The 22,418-nt window shown below is 41.9% G+C and overlaps 3 protein-coding genes across 4 annotated transcripts; all 3 read left to right on the top strand.

Moving 5' to 3' along the window:
- The first annotated feature begins 1,866 nt into the window (after nucleotides 1-1,866).
- On the top strand, nucleotides 1,867-16,180 carry LOC110453349. Of its 2 annotated transcripts, none has more exons than XM_021502265.1 (3): nucleotides 1,867-2,150; nucleotides 2,866-2,943; nucleotides 15,936-16,180. In XM_021502265.1, the coding sequence occupies exons 1-3, from the start codon at nucleotides 1,898-1,900 to the stop codon at nucleotides 16,100-16,102; spliced, it is 498 nt and encodes a 165-aa protein (XP_021357940.1). In that variant the 5' UTR covers nucleotides 1,867-1,897; the 3' UTR covers nucleotides 16,103-16,180. The 2 variants fall into 2 exon arrangements, with proteins under 2 accessions (XP_021357940.1, XP_021357938.1); XM_021502263.1 differs by lacking the exon at nucleotides 15,936-16,180 and adding an exon at nucleotides 5,049-5,556.
- LOC110453348 (short-chain collagen C4-like) lies at nucleotides 6,624-9,271 on the top strand. The gene is made up of 3 exons (XM_021502262.1): nucleotides 6,624-6,971; nucleotides 7,255-7,332; nucleotides 8,788-9,271. The coding sequence occupies exons 1-3, from the start codon at nucleotides 6,656-6,658 to the stop codon at nucleotides 9,261-9,263; spliced, it is 870 nt and encodes a 289-aa protein (XP_021357937.1). The 5' UTR covers nucleotides 6,624-6,655; the 3' UTR covers nucleotides 9,264-9,271.
- Nucleotides 16,181-17,663: 1,483 nt separating the features above from the next.
- Nucleotides 17,664-20,508, top strand: LOC110453374 (short-chain collagen C4-like). The gene is made up of 3 exons (XM_021502289.1): nucleotides 17,664-18,042; nucleotides 18,347-18,424; nucleotides 20,033-20,508. The coding sequence occupies exons 1-3, from the start codon at nucleotides 17,664-17,666 to the stop codon at nucleotides 20,506-20,508; spliced, it is 933 nt and encodes a 310-aa protein (XP_021357964.1).
- Nucleotides 20,509-22,418: the final 1,910 nt, after the last annotated feature.

Genomic DNA, 22,418 nt, shown 5'->3' with positions numbered 1-22,418 from the left:
AGGTATTTTCATGTGAAGGCTTGAAACTTGAAGACTTGCATTAACCATTACGTCAGTGCACATTTTTCGCTCACCTGGTCCGAAGGACCAAGGTGAGCTTATGCCATACCGTGGCGTCCGTCGTCCGTCCGTCGTCTGAACGTCAACAAGTCCTTTAAACGACTTCATCTTCTAAACCACTGATCGGAATTTACCTAAATTTTGACTGGAAGCATCCCTAGGTGGTGGTGATTCAGAATTGTACAAATGGTGGGGCTGATACCCCAAGGGCCTGAGGGGTGGGGCCAAAAGGGGGCAGTTTTTCTATATTGCTTTAAGCGACTTCTTCTCTGTAACTAGGCGATTGATATCAACCATATTGGTCTGAAGCATCCCTAGGTGGTGTGGATTCAAAATTGTACAAATGGTGGGGCTGACCCCCCAGGGTGCATTGGGGCGGGGCCAAAAGGGGACAATTTGGCTATATTGCTACAAACGACTTCTTCTGTAGAACTATGCACTTGATCATATTTGATCAAAAGCATTCATGGGAGGCAGGGATTCAAAATTGTACAACTGGTGGGGCTGACCCCCCAGGATTCTTAGGGGCCGGGCCGACAGGGGGAAATTTGGCTTTATTGCTTTAAGCGACTTCTTCTCTGGAACTAAGTGATGGATATCAACCATATTTGATCAAAATCATTCATTGGAGGCAGGGATTCAAAATTATACAAATGGTTGGGCTAAGGAGTGGGGTAAAAAAAATGTATTACTTGGTTAAGATCCCCACTGTATAACCATATATACAATTGCTGAGTTTAAAGAGAAGAATGCACATTTGCTTCCAGGATGGCCCGAGGGTCTAGCCCCACCCTTAGAGACATAGTCCCTGGGTCATAACTTTAAAACGGTTGAGATCCCCAACCCAAAATTATGTATACAAATGCTCAGCATAAAGAGACAAATGCAGTCATGATAATAGAATAGACCCTGGGGTCTGACTGGACCCCGACGGACCTAGTTTCATAGTCACAGCTTGGAAACAGTTGAGATCCCCACCTTATAACCATATTATATACAATTGCTGAGTATAAAGAGATGAATGCACATATGCTTCCATGATGGCCTTCGGGTCTGTCCCACTCTTGGAGACTTAATCCCTGGGTCATAACTTCAAACTGGTTTAGATCCTCACCTATCAGTACAAATGATGGGAAAAACAAAAGAGACGAATGCAGTCATGAAATTAGAATTTATCCTAGGGTCTGGTCACAACCCTAGGGACTTAGTTTCTGAGTCACAGCTTGGAAACAGTTGAGATCCGCACCCCATAACCATACATAACAGTGCTGGGCTAAAAAATCTAATACAGAATATGCTACATATTCCCTTGGATCTCATTTGGAGAATATTTTGCCATAATTGCTTAGACATCCAGGTGAGCGATACAGGCCCTCTGTGCCTCGTGTTAAGTTTAAATTGGAGATCACAAAATGCGTACAGTAGCCTAGAGGGAGCAATATCGTTTGGTTATCAAAGATATTTGTGTGTTATGTACATTTATAACTTTTAGCTATGTCCAGATCCAAGGTCGCCGAAATATCTACGGTACAGAAATCGTGCACCTGCAAAGTTGTCGCTCCCAAAGATGAATTCATATGTCTGTGTTCGAACTGAGAGTATTCCGGTATTCTAGCTAATATCAAAGCTGTTATATCAAGTTAATTGCTTTATTTGATTCTAAAAAGAATTTTGTTAATGTCAAATCAGAGAAGCTGAATCGAATTTAGTTTAGAATGTACAGCACTATGATGTCTGTAGCCTTTTAGGGCTAATTGATAAGATAACACCAGCTGTTTTTTCCTTCGTTGATAACAGATCGTAGCATGGCGTTTACTCTCATACCGTTACTGACATCATGGCGGGCCAGACAGTCATTGCTGGAATTGTGTGCCTTTTCGTCTTAACTCTCGCCTCCGAAAAACGTATTTTGCTAAATGACCCCGCGTATGTGTCCCAGCAACTCACCCATCTACAGTCGGAGCTACAGGAGCTACGAGTCAAGGCTGGAAACCAAGAGCAGACCGTGACCACTCTTCAACAGACCGTATCTGACCTCCAACAGACCGTCACCAATCAACAATCTGTTATCATGAAAATGGCACAGGAAAGTAAGTACATCGTGTAACCCAACAGGAAGAAAGTGCATTTGGTATCCGACTCTTACACAATTCCACTTTTATTCCAAGTATACTTCATTGGTTTAAACTTGACATTTCTTCGTCGTAGTATATATCATAGACACAGAACAACATAATTTGTATCGAGAATGAACAATAACATTGCATTATCAATACTTCTTGAACGATTCAAAAATGATGGACTATTCTATTCTCATAAAGTTCAAATCTAAATTTCGGTTAAGAGTAAGGAGTACAACATAACATTCATGAGTTATTAATGTCAAATGTTCCACTGCTGTGCTTTCAAAAACGTTCACCGAGCAACATCTCTCTGTCTGTCTGTCGCTCTCTAAAACTAACAATGGCTCACAATCAGATCTAACAAGGTGTTTTATTATTTCTGTATACTCCAAAATCGATTTATGGATTTTCTAAAAATTGCACATAACTCCGTTTACGCACACTATTCCTAAAATGTACCTAGTTATTTCGGTGTTGGTACAAATACCTAGTAAATTGGATGTTGAGCATTAATTGTATATGTGCAAATATAATGATTTGTGGATACTTACATGAACAAAAACACACAATTATTTAGAGAAAGCACGTGCAGGTTGTTAAAAAGACAGTTAATATCAATTAGTTCCGGAATTGTCTTCACTAACTTTATTATGACAACTTTCTGTCTGCTTGCGTGCTACAGGTGGTAAAGGCGTGGTGTACAGCAGATGGGGAAGGAAGGACTGCCCTGCAGGCAATGACACACAGCTCGTTTACTCTGGTAAACACAGAACAGTCGAATGAGAAGTTAATTAAAAAATAATAATTAAAACCCTTAAATCAGTATCACAGAAAACCCCCAGAGTATGTGATATTGTCTGTATATGTCCGTATGTATACAGAATCAACACATTTCTTGTATTTTGCTTCCATCATTTACCTTGTTTTCTGATGAGCTCTACCATGTGTGCGATGTACATGAACTTTTTCCGCCCAATATGTCTGTACCTTGCTTATCGATGTATTAGAACATTTCCCCAAATATCTCTGTACCTTGTGTAGCGATGTGCATGACACTTTCCTGCCAATAGGTCTGTACCTTGTTAAGCGATGTGCAAGAAACCTATTTCCCCAATATGTCGGTATCTTGCTTAGCGATGAACATCTTGTTTAGCGATGAGCATGAACCTTTCCCAAAATGGTCTGTACCTTGTTTAGCGATGTGCATGAACCTTTCCAAAAATGATCTGTACCTTGTTTAGTGATGTGCATGAACCTTTTCCGCCCAATAGGTATGTACCTTGTTTAGCGATGCGCATGAACCTTTTCCCACAATAAGTATTGTCTTGTTTAGCGATATGCATAAACCCTTTCCCCCAATAGCTATGTATCTTGTTAAGCGATGTGCATGAACCTTTTCCCACAATAAGTATTATCTTGTTTAGCGATATGCATAAACCCTTTCCCCCAATAGCTATGTATCTTGTTAAGCGATGTGCATGAACCTTTTCCCCCAATAGGTATGTACCTTGTTTAGCGATGTGCATAAACCTTTTCCCCTAATAAGTATGTATCTTGTTTAGCGATGTACATGAACCTGTTCCCCAATAGGTATGTATCTTGTTAAGCGATATACATAAACCCTTTCCCCCAATAAGTATTATCTTGTTTAGCGATGTGCATGAACCTTTCCCCCAATAGGTATGTATCTTGTTTAGCGATATACATAAACCCGTTCTCCCAATAAGTATGTATCTTGTTTAGCGATGTGCATGAACCTTTTCCTCAATAGGTATGTATCTTGTTTAGCTATGTATTAGAACATTTCCCCAAATCCCTCTGTACCTTGTGTAGCGATATGCATGACACTTTCCTGACAATAGGTCTGTGCCTTGTTTAGCGATGTGCATGAACCTTTTCCCCAATAGGTCGTTATCTTGCTTAGCGATGAACATCTTGTTTAGCGATGAGCATGAACCTTTCCAAAAATGATCTGTACCTTGTTTAGCGATGTGCATGAACCTTTTCCGCCCAATAGGTATGCACCTTGTTTAGCGATGTGCATGAACCTTTTCCCACAATAAGTATTATCTTGTTTAGCGATGTGCATGAACCTTTTCCCCCAATAGGTATGTATCTTGTTTAGCGATGTGCATGAACCTTTCCCACAATAAGTATTATCTTGTTTAGCGATGTGCATGAACCTTTCCCACAATAAGTATTATCTTGTTTAGCGATGTGCATGAACCTTTTCCCACAATAAGTATTATCTTGTTTAGCGATGTGCATAAACCCTTTCCCCCAATAGGTATTATCTTGTTTATCGATATGCATAAACCCTTTCCCCCAATAGCTATGCATCTTGTTAAACGATGTACATGAACATCCCCTCCCCTCCCCCAATAGGTATTATCTTGTTTAGCGATATGCATAAACCCTTTCCCCCAATAGCTATGTACCTTGTTTAGCGATGTGCATGAACATTTCCCTCAATAGGTATGTAACTTGTTTAGCGATGTGCATGAACCTTTTCCCCAATAGGTATGTATCTTGTTTAGCGACGTGCATGAACCCTTTCCCCAATAGGTATGTATCTTGTTTAGCGATGTGCATGAACCTTTTCCCCCCAATAGGTATGTACCTTGTTTGGCGGTGTGTATGAACCTTTTTCACTAAATGATGTGCATGAACCGTTTCCCCCAATAGATATGTACATTGTTTAGCAATGCGCATGAACCTTTCCTTCCAATAAATCCGTACTTTGTTGAGTGATGTGCATAGCCCCCCCCCTCCCCCTAGGTCTTTACCTTGTTTAGCGATGTATTATAACCTTTCCTCTGATGTATTTACATTGTTTCCATAGTAGACACGGCTACATTTTGACAGGGTTTGCTGGCGGTTCTTACTATTCATCCCCCGGCGGTGCAGCCGACACCTTGTGCATGCCTCCAGAACCAGTTTGGGGGCCCAGTAAAAACAAAGCTGCACATATCCAATCATATGTATATGGCGCCGAATATGAAGATACAGGCATGTTTGGTATGCCAAACTTGAGCGAAGACGTGCCATGCACAGTGTGCAGGAACACGGTCCATTCTGTCATCACCATGGTTCCCGGCCGAGCCACGTGCTACCCGGGATGGACAGAGGCTTTTCATGGTCTCCTTACAGCGGGAAATCCAGCGGAATCAGCAGCCTCCGAGTACCTGTGTGTAGACGAGCACCCACAGGCGGTATTAGGGGGTGGGAACACGAATGATAATGGAAAATTGTTCTATGCCGTATATTCAAAATGTGGATCCTTGCCTTGTCCCCCGTACGAAGACGGAAAAACGTTGTCATGTTCTGTTTGTATGATGTGAATAAAGCAATGCTTGCTACTTTGTTAAAGTCATTCGTTCTGTAGTTCGTCTTCTTCCGAATAGCATGCTTCCTTGCACACTAAATGGTATTGCTTATTTTACGCGGAGAAAACTTTGTTCTGTCTTTCCCTAAGTAGGAAGATACAGCTATCTACGAGCCCTTCAACTAAAATCGTCATCAATCAGAATAGGATCGTGTCATCAAACACCAAAACTTAACGCAGCGAAGTCATACCAATTCCACGATATGACCAGTTTCTCAGACGCCTTTGTATTTTATTGATTATGCATTTATATTCAAGTATGAAATCGTACCCCTGTTGATGAAGAGAGAAAAATTCAAAATAACATAGCAGCCTATATTGCCGGGGAAATGTCATTATAACCCGTGGATGTATGAAAACTTGGTTGTGATTTTCGGGTGAACCTGGTTTTAGCAGCCACCTTTCTTAAGCGGCCAATTTCTGCCGGTCCCTTGGGTGGCCTCTTAATACAGGTTTGACTGCATTTTGTTTACTTTCAGGAGCATATAAATCCAACTTTGTTGTAATAATTAAAATGTGATTGCAGTTTGATGGCATGACAATTAAGACCCTGACTTACACTTAGGGCCTCATGGTCGGGTCCAAACAATCTCCTTCAACAGACTATGCTATAATATTTTTCATGGATGTAAAAGGTGTTTATCAAAATCGTTAACTTTATTGTCAAAAAGGTTACTATTCCATCATGAGGAGGGAGTTAGTATTTTATTATTGAATTACTTTATAAAGTTACATTATATTGTTTTATTATTTTTCTGACAATTACTAACAAACATTTTGTCAGCGAATTCACAGTCAAAATCCCATGTTTGGATCATAATTATGTACCAGTTTTTGTTTTATCACAACAATACATAGTAATTGCTTTACAATCGCGTCCCTTATAATTCATAGGGGGCTAGTGTTCTCCATCTATCTTTTCATATTCATAAAATGATAACTATTGGCTTATGTTTGCATATATAAAGTACAGCACTAGGATGTCAGTAGCCTTGTTTAGAGCTAATTGATAAGAGAACACCACCTGTGTTTTCCTGCACTGATACCGTAGCGTTGCTTTTGCGCGTCTCATACCGCTACTGACATCATGGCGGGCCAGACAGTCATTGCAGGAATTGTGTGCCTTTTCGTCTTAACTCTCGCCTCCGAAAAACGTATTTTGCTGAATGACCCCGCGTATGTGTCCCAGCAACTCACCCATCTCCAGTCGGAGCTACAGGAGCTACGAGTCAAGGCTGAGAACCAAGAGCAGACCGTGTCCACTTTTCAACTGACCGTATCTACCCTCCAACAGACCGTTAACAATCAGCAACAAAACATAAGCAGTCAACAGCAGACGATTTCTACCCTTGAACAAACCGTTTCAAACCAGCATTCCGTCCTTACGAACATACCACAGGAAAGTAAGTACAATGTCTCTGACTATCATACAATTCCACTAACACAATGTGGATCACAGTCAGACAGTCTAAGGTACACAAATATCGGCTTTAAGTATTTATTCTAAATTGACATAAATTTACTCCATTAAAGATTTCTGCATACTGTGCAGAAATATCTAATTTCTGACCTCTGCGTAGAATAGAGTACACTGTAAATGATTAATATCGTATTTTGTGCACATTTCCCAAAAAGTAGAGAGTTGTATACTCAATGTTTATGCAAATATTTTGTGTGTTTGTTCAGGTGGTAAAGGCGTGGTGTACACCAGATGGGGAAGGAAGAGCTGTCCCAAGAACAGTGACACACAACTCGTTTATTATGGTAAACGTTTGAGGTTTTATGTATGCATTCAAGATATAGGTGACTTCTAATGTTTTTCTAATTGCATACCATATGTATTTCACGAGCATGGCAGAATACGTGAAAATATCGGTGAAATATATATGGTTTTCACCGGAAAACCATTGAATTTTCTGTTTATTATATTCTAAATTGAAACGAGGAAAAATTTACTGAATCAACGGGATTCATTGGCGCAATATTCTAATGACGTCTGGCTTAAAAATAAATCTGAACACCGTTTTTAATTACATTTTCGTTTACGTCTCTTGTAAACAAATGACAATTTTAGTGACAGTCCTCGTTAACCCGCACCCCTGCAGGTCGGGCCTCGAGAAAAGAAAACACCTGCTAGCTGTTATCCACTGCATGATAATAAAAGGCAGTTTATGTGGGAGCCCCCTGCAGCATTGGGGAATTGCTTTTGTGCCCTCTACTCGGGGACACAAATGCGACCAAAATAAATCTGCTGCACCCATTGCAATATTTTGGATGTTCATATTTCTCTCTACTTCTTACTACCTTTTGTTTCATAGCGCATTGCTTGGCAATGCCTCATTTTTGGCTTTAGTGTTGAGCGTTCGCTCAGGCGAGGAAGGCAATGGGTTCTGTCCCCAGGCCACCGCTGCAGGTCGGAGATCAAGAACAGTATACACCTGCTGTTCTCCCACTGCATGTATCCTAAGAAGCGCCCTATTTTGGAGAACTAGAATACTGACAGGTCAGCAAGGGCCCCGCTGTATGCCTGACAGTGTATCTCCCGAATAAGCACCAAGCAAAAGCAAAAATGATCATTGACTGTTCAGAAAGGATCATTTACAATAACATTTTGACAGTATTTGCCCTGATCTATTTTTAAACAACTATTGCACATCTGCATATAATTACAGTGTATCATCATGAGAAATTTCAGAAAGTTTGGCCTTCTGTAAGGCCCCTTTTCTGATGTCTTTATGACTGCATATTCCCAATTCTATTTTAAGTAACAGTGACCTTGTTCCTAGGAACTTTTTAAACCCCCATTGCACTTCTGCACATCACAGTGTATCACCGTATGAAATTTAAGAAATTTTAGCCATCTGAATCATGTGAAAATCTCCGGAAACGAAAGTGCTGACGGACAGACGGCCGGACGGACACCGTGATTACTATAGGGCACCCGCATTTTGCGGGGTACACATTAAAATGTTCCCTATGTGATACTTTTATACATAATTAATGTAACCACCTAACTTTGATTTATTAATTCGTTTCTGGTCAATAACGATGACAAATATGAGATGCTCATGCATATTAGCAAGTTTGAAAGCTAAATATGACTACACCAAGCGTAATCAATGGAAAGCTAGTATAACAATATCCTAAAAGCTAGGGATAAACATTTACAAATTTGCTCAAATTGTTTTAAACCTTACTTTATTTCTGTTATAATTTTAGGATACGTTGGTGGTTCAAACTACCATGACCAAGGAGGAGCCGCCAATGCCCTCTGTATGCCGTCGGATCCGATCTGGGGTCCATACAAGAATACGCATCTTCGGACGCAAGCCTATCTCTTCGGTGCGGAATATGCAGACACAACTATTTTCGGAATGCCAAACCTCGACGAAGACGTGCCTTGCGCTGTATGTAGAAACACGGCATACTCAATAATCACGATGATACCCGGGCGGAACATTTGCTATCCGGGATGGACCGAGGCCTACCGCGGCATCCTTACAGCTGGTTATCCGGCTGACCCTTCCGCAACCCAGTACCAGTGTACGGACGAACACCCTGAAGCGACCGCAGGAGGAGGAAGCAGAAACGACCCAGGGATATCAGTGTTCGCTGTCTGGTCGAAGTGTGGATCCCTTGCATGTCCACCATACGAAGATAACAAGGCTTTGTCCTGTGTTGTGTGTATGATCTAAAATAAATATTGCTCATCACTATTTATTTCTCTCTTTCAAATAATGTGTTTGTTTGTTTATTTGAGTTTTAACGTCCTAGCAACAGCCAAGGTCATATGAGGACGGGTGCCTAGGGAGACACAACAGCCAGGGTCATATGAGGACGGGTGTCTAGGGAGACACAACAGCCAGGGTCATATGAGGATTGGTGCCTAGGGAGACACAACAGCCAGGGTTATATGAGGACGGGTACCTAGGAAAACACAACAGGCAGGGTCATATGAGGATGGGTGCCAAGGGAGACACAACAGCCAGGGTCATATAAGGACGGGTGCCTAGGGAGACACAACAGCCAGGGTCATATGAGGACGGGTACCTAGGGAGACACAGCCGCCAGGGTCATATGAGGACGGGTACCTAGGGAGACACAACAGCCAGTGTCATATAAGGTCGGGTGCTTAGGGAGCCACAACAGCTAGGGTCATATGAGGACGGGTGCCTAGGGAGACACCCCCTGGAACAGAAAGTAGACAGAAAAGAAAGAAGACAGGAAACGATTCTGCAGGGCCCTTCCCCCAACATTAGTCGCCTTTTACGAAACGCATCCAGTGGGATACAGCAGGTATATTCTTGATTTCTGTTATGTCTCCTGAATAGAAGACAAGGAAGGAATCACCACCGATTCGGCATGAGGAATGAAGAGAGACATACTGTGTTAGTACTGGATCTTCTTCTTGTTCTGTTTCTTTTTATAATTTCTTGTCCGGGGCGTAACTTTTAAATCGTTCGAGGTATCCTGATGAAACTTGCAGATAACCTGTATCATCCAAAGACAATGTGCAGAGAACTATCATTAGGCCGCTTCGACCTTGACTTCAAGGTCAAAGGTCAAAGTACTGCTAAAATATAAGTTTTAAACTGTTAGGGTTTTGTCACCTTCCATGTCATAACTTTTAAATTGCACCCTTTATGTATTTTAGAAAAATTGTATATGCATGGTTACTTGACTTAATAAGCGCATTTTTATTTTGCAAGGGAAGGGAAATAATATTTGCTAATATGGTTTGGTTTGGTTTAGTATTGTTTAATGTCCTATCAACAGCTATGGTCATTTAAGGACGGCCACCCCCGTGTGCAAGATGCATGCGAGTAGTGTATGCGTGTATGTTTTGGGAGTCTGAGATATGTTCGTGTTTGTCTCCTTGTGATAGCGCGGAACTAATGCCGACTTTATAGTGCTACCTCACTGAAACATACTGCCGAAGACACACAGCCGGACACCCCACCCGGTCACGTTATACTGACAACGGGCGAACAAGTCGTCCCACTCCTAGAGGAGACATATGTTTTTGGTCAAAAAAACAAATATCTAATATGGTTTACATCATTCATATTTTGGTCAACATAAAGATCACGTGGTCGATGGTTGATCCTTCGATCGATAGTGATTTACATTAATTTCAGAAATATTTATTATTTCATTTTAAACGTTACACGCATCCTTGTATTACGATCATTTGGCTATAACAGACGGTGAGACATATTTATGATGTTGTCTTACCTCCATTCTGTTCATGAAAGATCCGTAAATGGTCATTAGTTGGTAAATGGCACAAGTAATTGTAAGGTGAATCTAAAGTTCACTTTTTAAATCCCCCAATAAATAACAAGTTCCAAGGTGTGAACATTGTGTACCGAGATTGTAACCATTTATAATAGAACTGCCCCATCAAACGTCATCACCCATTGACTTGTCTCAATATGTATCCACCGGAATTTAATCAAGCTTCTACTTGAGGCGTACGATGGATCAAGATCAGATCATGTATGGTGTTTTATTATTTCTGTATACTCCAAAAGCGATGTAAGTAGCCTTGTTTAGGGCTAATTGGTAAGAGAACAGCACCTGCTTTTTTCCTTCGTTGATAACAGATCGTAGCGTGGCGTTTACTCTCATACAGCTACTGATATTATGGCGGGCCGGACAGTCATTGCAGGAATTGTGTGCCTTTTCGTCTTAACTCTCGCCGCCGAAAAACGTATTTTGCTGAATGACCCCGCGTATGTGTCCCAGCAACTCGACCATCTACAGTCGGAGCTACAGGAGCTACGAGTCAAGGCTGGAAACCAAGAGCAGACCGTGACCACTCTTCAACAGACCGTATCTACCCTCCAACAAACCGTTACTAATCAGCAACAAAATTAAGCGATCAACAGCAGGCAATGTCCAGTCAACAGCAGGCAATGTCCACCCTACAACAGACCGTCACCAATCAACAGTCCGTTATCATGAAAATGGCACAGGAATGTAAATACATTGTGTAACCCAACAGGAACCAAGTGCATTTGGTATCCGACTCTTACACAATTCCACTTTTATTCCAATTATACTTCATTGGTTTAAACTTGACAGTTCTTCATCGTAGTATATATCATAGACACAGGACAACATAATTTGTATCGTGAATGAACAATAACATTGCATTATCAATACTTCTTGAACGATTCAAAATGAATTCTTATAAAGTTCAAATCTAAATTTCCGTTCAGAGTTAAGAATACAACATAACATTCATGAGTTATTAATGTCAAATGTTCCACTGCTGTGCTTTTAAAAACGTTCACCGATCAACATCTCTCTGTCTGTCTGTCTCTCTCTCTAAAACTAACAATGGCTCACAATCAGATCTTACAAGGTGTTTAATTATTTCTGTATATTCCAATATAGCGTATATGTGCATATATAATGATTTGTGGATACTTACATGAACAAAAACACACAATTATTTAGAGAAAGCACGTGCAGGTTGTTAAAAAGACAGTTAACATGATTTAGATCCGGAATTGCCTTCCCTCAATTTTTATGTAAACTTTCTGTCTGTTTGCGTGCTACAGGTGGTAAAGGCGTGGTGTAAACCAGATGGGGAAGGAAGGACTGCCTTGACACACAGCTCGTTTACTCTGGTAAAAACAGAACAGTCGAGTGAGAAGTTAATTAAAAATTAATAATTAAAACCCTTCAGTTCAATATCACAGCAAATCCCCAGATTATGCGATATTGTCTGTATATGTCCGTATATACAGAATCAATAAATTTCTTGTACTTTGCTTCCATTATTTACCTTGTTTTCTGATGAGCTCTACCATGTCTGCGATGTACATGAAGATTTTCTCGACCAATACGTATGTACCTTGCTTAGTGATGCGCATAAACCCTTTCCCCAAATGTTCTTTACTTTCCACCCAATAGGTCTGTACTCTGTTTAGCGATGTATTAGAACATTTTCCCAAATAAGTCTGTACCTTGCTTAGCGATGTGCATGATTTTTTCCCGCCAATAGGTCTGTACCTTGTTTAGCGATGTGCAAGAACCTTTTCCCACAATAAGTATGTATCTTGTTTAGCGATATGCATGAACCTTTTCCCCCCAATATGTATGTATCTTGTTTAGCGATGTGTATAAACCTTTTCCCAAAATGGTCTGTTCCTTGTTTAGCGATATGCATGAACCTTTTCCCCCCAATATGTATGCACCTTGTTTAGCGATGTGCATGAACCTTTTCCCACAATAAGTATGTATCTTGTTTAGCGATATGCATGAACCTTTTCCCCCCCAATATGTATGTATCTTGTTTAGCGATGAGCATGAACCTGCCCCCCCCCCTCCCCCAATAGTTATGTACCTTGTTTCGCGATGTGCATGAACCTTTTCACAAAATCATCTGTACCTTTTTTTTCGAAGAGCATGAACCTTTTCAAAATGATCTGCACCTTGTTAAGCGATGCTCATGAACTTTTCCCGCCCAATAGGTATGTACCTTGCTAAGCGATGCGCATAAACCTTTTCCCCAAATGTTCTTTACTTTCCGCCTAATAGGTCTGTACCTTGTTTAGCGATGTATTAGAACGTTTTCCCAAATAAGTCTGTACCTTGTTTAGCGATGTGCAAGAAACCTATTTCCCCAATAGGTCGGTATCTCGCTTAGCGATGAACATCTTGTTTAGCGATGAGCATGAACCTTTCCCAAAATGGTATGTACCTTGCTTAGTGATGCGCATAAACCTTTTCCCAAATGTTGTTTACTTTCCACCCAATAGGTCTGTACCTTGTTTAGCGATGTATTAGAACATTTTCCCAAATAGTCTGTACCTTGTTTAGTGATGTGCAAGAAACCTATTTCCCCAATAGGTCGGAATCTTGCTTAGCGACGAACATCTTGTTTAGCGATGAACATGAATCTTTCCATAAATGATCTGTACCTTGTTTAGCGATGAGCATGAACCTTTCCAAAAATGATCTGTACCTTGTTTAGTGATGTGTATGAACCTTTAGCCCCCCCCCCTCCTATAGGTATATATCTTGTTTAGCGATGTGCATGAATCTTTTCCGAAAATCATCTGTACCTTGTTTAGCGATGTGCATGAACCTTTCAAAAATGTTCTTTACTTTCCGCCTAATAGGTCTGTACCTTGTTTAGCGACGAATTAAAACGTTTTCCCAAATAAGTCTGTACCTTGTTTAGGGATGTGCAAGAAACCCATTTCCCCAATAGGTCGCTATCTCGCTTAGCGATGAACATCTTGTTTAGCGATGAGCATGAACCTTTCCCAAAATGGTCTGTACCTTGTTTAGCGATGAGCATGAACCTTTCCAAAAATGAACTGTATCTAGTTTAGCGATGTGCATGAACCTTATCCCCCTAATAGGTATGTACCTTGTTTAGCGATATGCATGAACCTTATCCCCCCAATAGGTATGTATCTTGTTAAGCGATGTGCATGAACCTTCCCCCCCCCCCTCCAATAGGTATGTACTTTGTTTAACGATGTGCATGAACCTTTCACGCACAATACATATGTACCTTGTTTAGCGATGTGCATAAACCTTTTCCTTCCAATAGGTATGTTTCTTGTTAAGCGATGTGCATCAACCTTTTCCCAAAATGGTCTGTACCTTGTTTAGCGATGAGCATGAACCTTTACCAAAATGATCTGAACCTTGTTTAGCGATGTGCATGAACCTTTACCCCACCTTTACCCCACCTTTACCCCACCTTTACCCCCCCCCCTCCAAAAAAATAGGTCTGTACCTTCTTTAGCGATGTGCATGAACTTTTCCCGCCCAATAGGTATGTACCTTGCTTAGCGTTGCGCATAAATCTTTTCCCAAATGTTCTTTACTTTCCGCCTAATAGGTCTGTACCTTGTTTAGCGATGTATTAGAACATTTTCCCAAATAAGTCTGTACCTTATTTAGCGATGAGCATGAACCTTTCCAAAAATGATCTATATCTTGTTTAGCTATAGACATGAACCTTATCCCCCCAATAGGTATGTATCTTGTTTAGCGATGTATAAGAACATTTTCCCAAATAAGTCTGTACCTTGTTTAGCGATGTGCAAGAAACATATTTCCCCAATAGATCGGTATCTCGCTTAGCGATGAACATCTTGTTTAGCGATGAGCATGAACCTTTCCCAAAATGATCTGTTTCTTATTTAGCGATGTGCATAAACCTTTTCCCCCAATATGTATGTATCTTGTTTAGCGATGTGCATGAACCTTTTCCCCCCAAATAGGTCTATACCTTGTTTAGCGATGAGCATGAACCTTTGCAAAAATGATCTGTATCTTATTTAACGATGTGCATAAACCTTTTCCCCAATATGTATGCATCTTGTTTAGCGATGTGCATGAACCTTTTCCCCTAAATAGGTATGTATCTTGTTTAGCGATGTGCATTAACCTTTTCCCCCAATAGGTATGTTTATTGTTTAGCGATGTGCATGAACCTTTTCCCCATTAGGTATGTATCTCCTTTAGCGATGTGCATGAACCTTTTCCCCAAAAGGTATTATATTGTTTAGCGATGTGCATTAACCTTTTCCCCCAATAGGTATGTTTATTGTTTAGCGATGTGCATGAACCTTTTCCCCATTAGGTATGTATCTCATTTAGCGATGTGCATGAACCTTTTCCCCCAAATAGGTCTGTACCTTGTTTAGCGATGAGCATGAACCTTTGCAAAAATGATCTGTATCTTATTTAACTATGTACATAAACCTTTTCCCCCAATATGTATGCATCTTGTTTAGCGATGTGCATGAAACTTTTCCCCCAAATAGGTATGTATCTTGTTTAGCGATGTGCATTAACCTTTTCCCCCAATAGGTATGTTTATTGTTTAGCGATGTGCATGAACCTTTTCCCCATTAGGTATGTATCTCATTTAGCGATGTGCATTAACCTTTTCCCCAAAAGGTATGTATATTGTTTAGCGATGTGCATGAACCTTTTCCCCCCAATAGGTATGTGTCTTGTTTAGCGATGTGCATGAACCTTTTCTCCCAAATGGCCTGTACCTTGTTAAGTAATGTGCATGAACTTCCCCCCATATGACCGTATTTTGTTTAGCGATAAGCATCTCCCTCCACCACCCCCCTCAAATGTTCTGTAGCTTGTTTAGCGGTGTGTATGAACTTTTTTCACTAAAAAGATACGCATGAACCTTTCCTCCCAATAAATTCGTACTTTATTGAGTGATGTGGATACCCGCCCCCCGCCATAGGTCTTTACCTTGTTTAGCGATTTGTTATAACCTTTTCCCACGATGTATTTACATTGTTTCAATAGAAGACACGGCTACATTCAAGGGTGATATTTTTTCCATACGGTACGGATCATTTTGACAGGGTTTGCTGGCGTTTCTCACTATACTTCCCCCGGCGGTGCAGCCGACACCTTGTGCATGCCTCCAGAACCAGTGTGGGGCCCAGGAAAGACAAAGCTGCACGTGTCCAAACATATGTCTATGGCGCGGAATATGAAGATCCAGGCATGTTTGGTATGCCAAACTTGAACGAAGACGTGCCATGCGCAGTGTGCAAGAACACAGTCCATTCTGTCATCACCATGGTTCCCGGCCGAGCCACGTGCTACCCGGGATGGACAGAGGCTTTTCATGGTCTCCTGACCGCGGGAAGTCCAACGCATTCAGCAGCCTCCGAGTACCTGTGTGTAGACGAGCACCCACAGGCGGTATTAGGGGTGGGAACACGGACGATAACGGTAGACTGTTCTATGCCGTGTATTCAAAATGTGGAGCCTTGCCTTGTCCCCCGTACGAGGACGGAAAAACGTTGTCATGTTCTGTTTGTATGATGTGAATAAACCAAATTGCCAATGCTTGCTACATCGTTAAAGTCATTTCGTTCTGTAGTTCGTATTTATCCGAAAAGCATGCTTCCTTGCACACTAAATGGTATTACTCATTTTACGCGGAGAAAATTGTGTTCTGTCTTTCCCTAAGTAGGAAGATACAGCTACCTACGAGCCCTTCAACTAAAATCGTCATCAATCAGAATAGGATCGTGTCATCAAACACAGGGGCATGAATCGCTTTACTTGTAATATTAAAAAAAAAATAATCTCCTCTTAGTAGAGGAGACCCCTATTTTTTGATATTACAAGTAAAGCGAGCCATGCCCCTCTGTCATCAAACACTAAAACTTAACGCAGCGAAGTCATACCAATTCCACGATATGACCAGTTCCTCAGACGCCTTTGTATTTTATTGATTATGGATTTATGAAATCGTACCCCTGTGGATGAAGGGAGAAAAATTCAAAATAACATAGCAGCCGATATTGCCGGAAAAATGTCATTATAACCCGTGGATGTATGAAAACTTGGTTGTGATTTTCGGGTGAGCCTGGTTTTAGCAGCCTCCTTTCTTAAGCGGCCAATTTCTGCCGGTCCCTTGGGTGGCCTCTTAATACAGGTTTGACTGTATTTTGTTTACTTTCAGGAGCATATAAATCCAACTTTGTTGTAATAATTAACATGTGATTGGAATTTGATGACATGACAATTAAGACACTGACCTACACTTAGGGCCTCATGGTCGGGTCCAAACAATCTCCTTCAGCAGACTCCGATTTCATATGCTATTATATTTTTCATGGATGTAAAAGGTGTTTATCGAAATCGTTAACTTTATTGTCAAAAAGGTTACTATTCCATCATGAGGAGGGAGTTAGTATTTTATTATTGAATTACTTTATAAAGTTACATTATATTGTTTTATTATTTTTCTGACAATTACTAACAAACATATTGTCAGCGAATCCACAGTCAAAAACCTATGTTTGGATCATAATTATGTACCAGGTTTTGTTTGATCACAACAACACATAGTAATTGCATAATAACCCAGTCCCTTGTAAGTCATAGAGGCCTTTTGTTCTCCATCTATCTTTCCATATTCATAAAATGATAACTATTGGCTTATGTTTGCATATATAATGCACAACACTGAGATGTCACTAGGCCTAATTGATAAGAGAACATCACCTGTGTTTTCCTGCACTGATACCAGATCGAAGCGTTGCGTTTGCGCGTCTCATACTACTACTGACATCATGGCGGGCCAGACAGTCATTGCAGGAATTGTGTGCCTTTTCGTCTTAACTCTCGCCGATGAAAAACGTATTTTGCTAAATGATCCGGCGTATGTGTCCCAGCAACTCACCCATCTCCAGTCGGAGCTACAGGAGCTACGAGTTAAGGCTGGAAACCAAGAGCAGACCGTGTCTTCTCTTCAACAGAACGTTACTAATCAGCAACAAAACATAGGCAGTCAACAGCAGACCGTGTCCACTCTGCAACAGACCGTATCTACCCTCCAACAGACCGTTAACAATCAGCAACAAAACATAAGCAGTCAACAGCAGACGATTTCTACCCTTCAACAAACCGTTTCAAACCAGCATTCCGTCCTTACGAACATAGCACAGGAAAGTAAGTACAATGTTTTCTATCATACAATTCCACTTACACAATGTGGATCACAGTCAGACAGTCTTAGGTACACAAATATCGGCTTTTAAATATTTATCCTAAATTGACATCAATTTACTCCATTAAAGATTTCTGCATACTGTGCAGAAATATCTAATTTCTGACCTCTGCGTAGAATAGAGTACACTGTAAATGATTAATATCGTATTTTATGCACATTTCCCAAAAAGTAGTGTGTTGTATATATACTATATATTTATTAACAAACTCAATGTTTATGCAAAGATTTTGTGTGTTTGTTTAGGTGGTAAAGGCGTGGTGTACACCAGATGGGGAAGGAAGAGTTGTCCCAAGGACAGTGACACACAACTCGTTTATTATGGTAAACGTTTGTGTGTTTTTATGTATGCATTCAAGATATCGGTGATGTCTAATGTTTTTCTAATTGCATACCATATGTATTTCACGAGCATGGCAGAATACGTGAATATATCGGTGATATTTATATGGTTTTCACCGGAAAACCATTGAATTTTCAGTTTATTATATTTTAAATTAAAACGAGGAAAATTTTACTGAATCAACGGGATTCATTGGCGCAATATTCTAATGATGTCTGGCTTGAAAATAAATCCGAGCACCGTTTTTAATTACATTATCGTTTACGTCTCTTGTAAACAAACTGACAATATTAGTGACAGTCCTCGTTAACCCGCACCCCTGCAGGTCGTGGCTCGAGAAAAGAATACACCTGCTAGCTGTTATCCACTGCATGATAGTAAGAGGCAGCTAATGTGGGAGCCCCTTGCAGCATTAGGGAATTGCTTTTGTGCCCTCTACTTGGGGACACAAAAGCGACCAAAATAAATCTGCTGCACTCATTTTAATATTTAGGATCTTCATATTTCTCTCTACTTCTAACTACCTTTTGTTTCATAGCGCATTGCTTGGCAATGCCTCATTTTTGCTTTAGTGTTGAGCGTTCGCTCATGTGAGGAAGGCAATGTGTTCTGTCCCCAGGCCACCCCTGCAGGTCGGAGATCAAGAACAGTATACACCTGCTGTTCCCCCACTCCATGTATCCTAAGAAGCGACCTATTTTGGAACCCGCTACAGAACTAGAATACTGACAGGTCAGCAAGGGCCCCGCTGTATGTCTGACAGTGTATCTCCCGAATAAGCACCAAGCAAAAGTGATCATTGACTGTTCAGAAAGGATCATTTACAATAATATTTTGACATTATTTGCCCTGATCTATTTTAAAGTAACGGCAACGTTGAGCTTCGAACCTGTTTAAAGGCCTATTTCACATGTACCATATTGTAAAATTTGGCCTTCTGTAAGGGCCTTATTTTTGGTAACAGCGACCTTGACATCTGCATTATAATTACAGTGTATCATCATGAGAAATTTCAGAAAAATTGGCCTTCTTTTACAGCCTTATATTGTGTTCTTCTGACAGTATATCCCCAATTCTATTTTTAGAAACAGTGACCTTGACCCTAGGAATTATTAAAATCCCTAATGCACATCTGCACATCACAGTATATCACCAGGTGAAATTTAAGAAAGTTTGGTCGAAAGTGCTGACGGACGGACGGGCATCGTGATTACCATAATTACCCTAATTACACTGCCTTACCCTGTCTCTGGCACACATACACACATGCACACATACATAACACATGGAGGCACGTCATAAGTATGGTTCGATTTCAAGCAGTTTGGTAAAGACATTATTAGGTTAAGAATGGTTCCCTACGTGATACTCTTATACATAATTAATGTAACTACCTAACATTGATTATTAATTCGTTTCTGGTCGATAACGATGACAAATCTGAGATGCTCATGCATATTGGCAAGTATGACTATACCAAGCGTCATCAATGGAAAGCTTGTATAACACTATCCTAAAAGCTAGGGATATACATTTACAAATTTGCTCAAATTATTTAAAACCTTACTTTATTTCTGTTATAATTTTAGGATACGTTGGTGGTTCAAACTACCATGACCAAGGAGGAGCCGCCAATGCCCTCTGTATGCCGTCGGATCCGATCTGGGGTCCACACAAGAATACGCCTCTTCATGGGAAAGCCTATCTCTTCGGTGCGGAATATCAAGACACAACTATCTTCGGAATGCCAAACTACGACGAAGACGTGCCTTGCGCTGTATGTAGAAACACGGCATACTCAATAATTACGATGATACCCGGGCGGACCATTTGCTATCCGGGGTGGACCGAGGCCTACCGCGGCATCCTTACAGCTGGTTATCCGCCTGACCCTTCCGCAACCCAGTACCAGTGTACTGACGAACATCCTGAAGCGACCGCCGGAGGAGGAAGCAGAAACGACATAGGGATATCTGTGTTCGCTGTCTGGTCGAAGTGTGGATCCCTTCCATGTCCACCATACGAAGATAACAAGGTTTTGTCCTGTGTTGTGTGTATGATCTAAAATAAATATTGCTCATCACTATTTATTTCTCTTTTGAATAATGTGTTTGTTTGTTTGTTTGTTTGAGTTTTAACGTCCTCGCAACAGCCAGGGTCATACATGTATGAGGACGGGTGCCTATGGAGACACAACAGCCAAGGCCATATGAGGACGGGTGCTTAGGGAGACATACTAGCCAGGGTCATATGAGGACGGTTGCTTAGGGAGACACAACAGCCAAGGCCATATGAGGACGGGAGACATAACAGCCAGTGTCATATGAGGACGGGTGCCTAAGGAGACACAACAGCCAGGGTCATATGAGGACGTGTGGTTAGAGAGACACAACAGCCAGGGTCATGAGAGGACGGATGCCTAGGGAGACTCAACAGCCAGGGACATATAAGGACGGATGCCTAGGGAGACACAACAGCCAGGGTCATATGAGGACGGTTGCTTAGGGAGACACAACAGCCCGGGCCATATGAGGACGGTTGCTTAGGGAGACACATCAGCCAGGGTCATATGAGGACGTGTGGTTAGAGATACACAACAGCCAGGGTCATGAGAGGACGTATGCCTAGGGAGACTCAACAGCCAGGGACGTATAAGGACGGATGCCTAGGGAGACACAACAGCCACACAACAGCCAGGGTCATATGATGACGGTTGCTTAGGGAGACACAACAGCCAAGGCCATATGAGGACGGGTGCCTAGGGAGACATAACAGCCAAGGCCATATGAGGACGGGTGCCTAGGGAGACACAACAGCCAAGGTCATATGAGGACGTGTGGGTAGAGAGACACAACAGCCAGGGTCATATTAGGACGGATGCCTAGAGAGACACATCAGCCAGGGTCATATTAGGACGGATGCCTACGGAGACACAACAGCCATGGTCATATGAGGACGTGTGGGTAGAGAGACACAACAGCCACACAACAGCCAGGGGCATATTAGGACGGGTGCCTAGGGAGACACAACAGCCAGGGTCATATGAGGACGTGTGGTTAGAGAGACACAACAGCCAGTGTCATATGAGGACGGATGCCTAGGGAGACACAACAGCCAGGGGCATATTAGGACGGATGCCTAGGGAGACACAACAGCCATGGTCATATGAGGACGGATGCCTAGGGAGACACAACAGCCAGGGGCATATTAGGACGGATGCCTAGGGAGACACAACAGCCAGGGTCATATGAGGACGGGTGCCTAGGGAGACACAACAGCCTTTTGAGGACGGGTGGCTAGGGAGACACGGTCATATGAGGACGGGTGCCTAGGGAGACACAACAGCCAGGGTCATATGAGGATGGGGTCCTAGGGAGACACAACAGACAGGGTTATATGAGGACGGTTGCTTAGGGAGACACAACAGCCAGGGTCATATGAGGATGGGGTCCTAGGGAGACACAACAGACAGGGTTATATGAGGACGGTTGCTTAGGGAGACACAACAGCCAGGGACATATGAGCACGGTTGTTTAGTGTGACACACAAGCGAGGGTCATATGAGGACGGTTGCTTAGGGAGACACAACAGCCAGGGACATATGAGCACGGTTGTTTAGTGTGACACACAAGCGAGGGTCATATGAGGACGGTTGCTTAGGGAGACACAACAGCCAGTGTCATATGAGGACGGGTGCCTAAAGAGACACAACAACCAGAGTCATATGAGGACGGGTGCCTAGGGAGACAAAACAGCCAGAGTCATATAAGGACGGGTGCCTAGGGAGACACGGTCATTTGAGGACGGGTGCCTAGGGAGACACAACAGCCAGGGTTATATGAGGACGGGTGCATAGGGAGACACAACAGCCAGTGTCATATGAGGACGGGTGCGTAAAGAGACACAACAACCAGAGTCATATGAGGACGGGTGCCTAGGGAGACACGGTCATTTGAGGACGGGTGCCTAGGAAGA

Source organism: Mizuhopecten yessoensis, unplaced genomic scaffold, assembly GCF_002113885.1.
Source record: "Mizuhopecten yessoensis strain PY_sf001 unplaced genomic scaffold, ASM211388v2 scaffold7283, whole genome shotgun sequence".
NCBI lineage: Eukaryota > Metazoa > Mollusca > Bivalvia > Pectinida > Pectinidae > Mizuhopecten > Mizuhopecten yessoensis.
The sequence above is the reverse complement of the archived record's forward strand: the minus strand, read 5'-3'. Positions and strand labels throughout refer to the sequence as shown.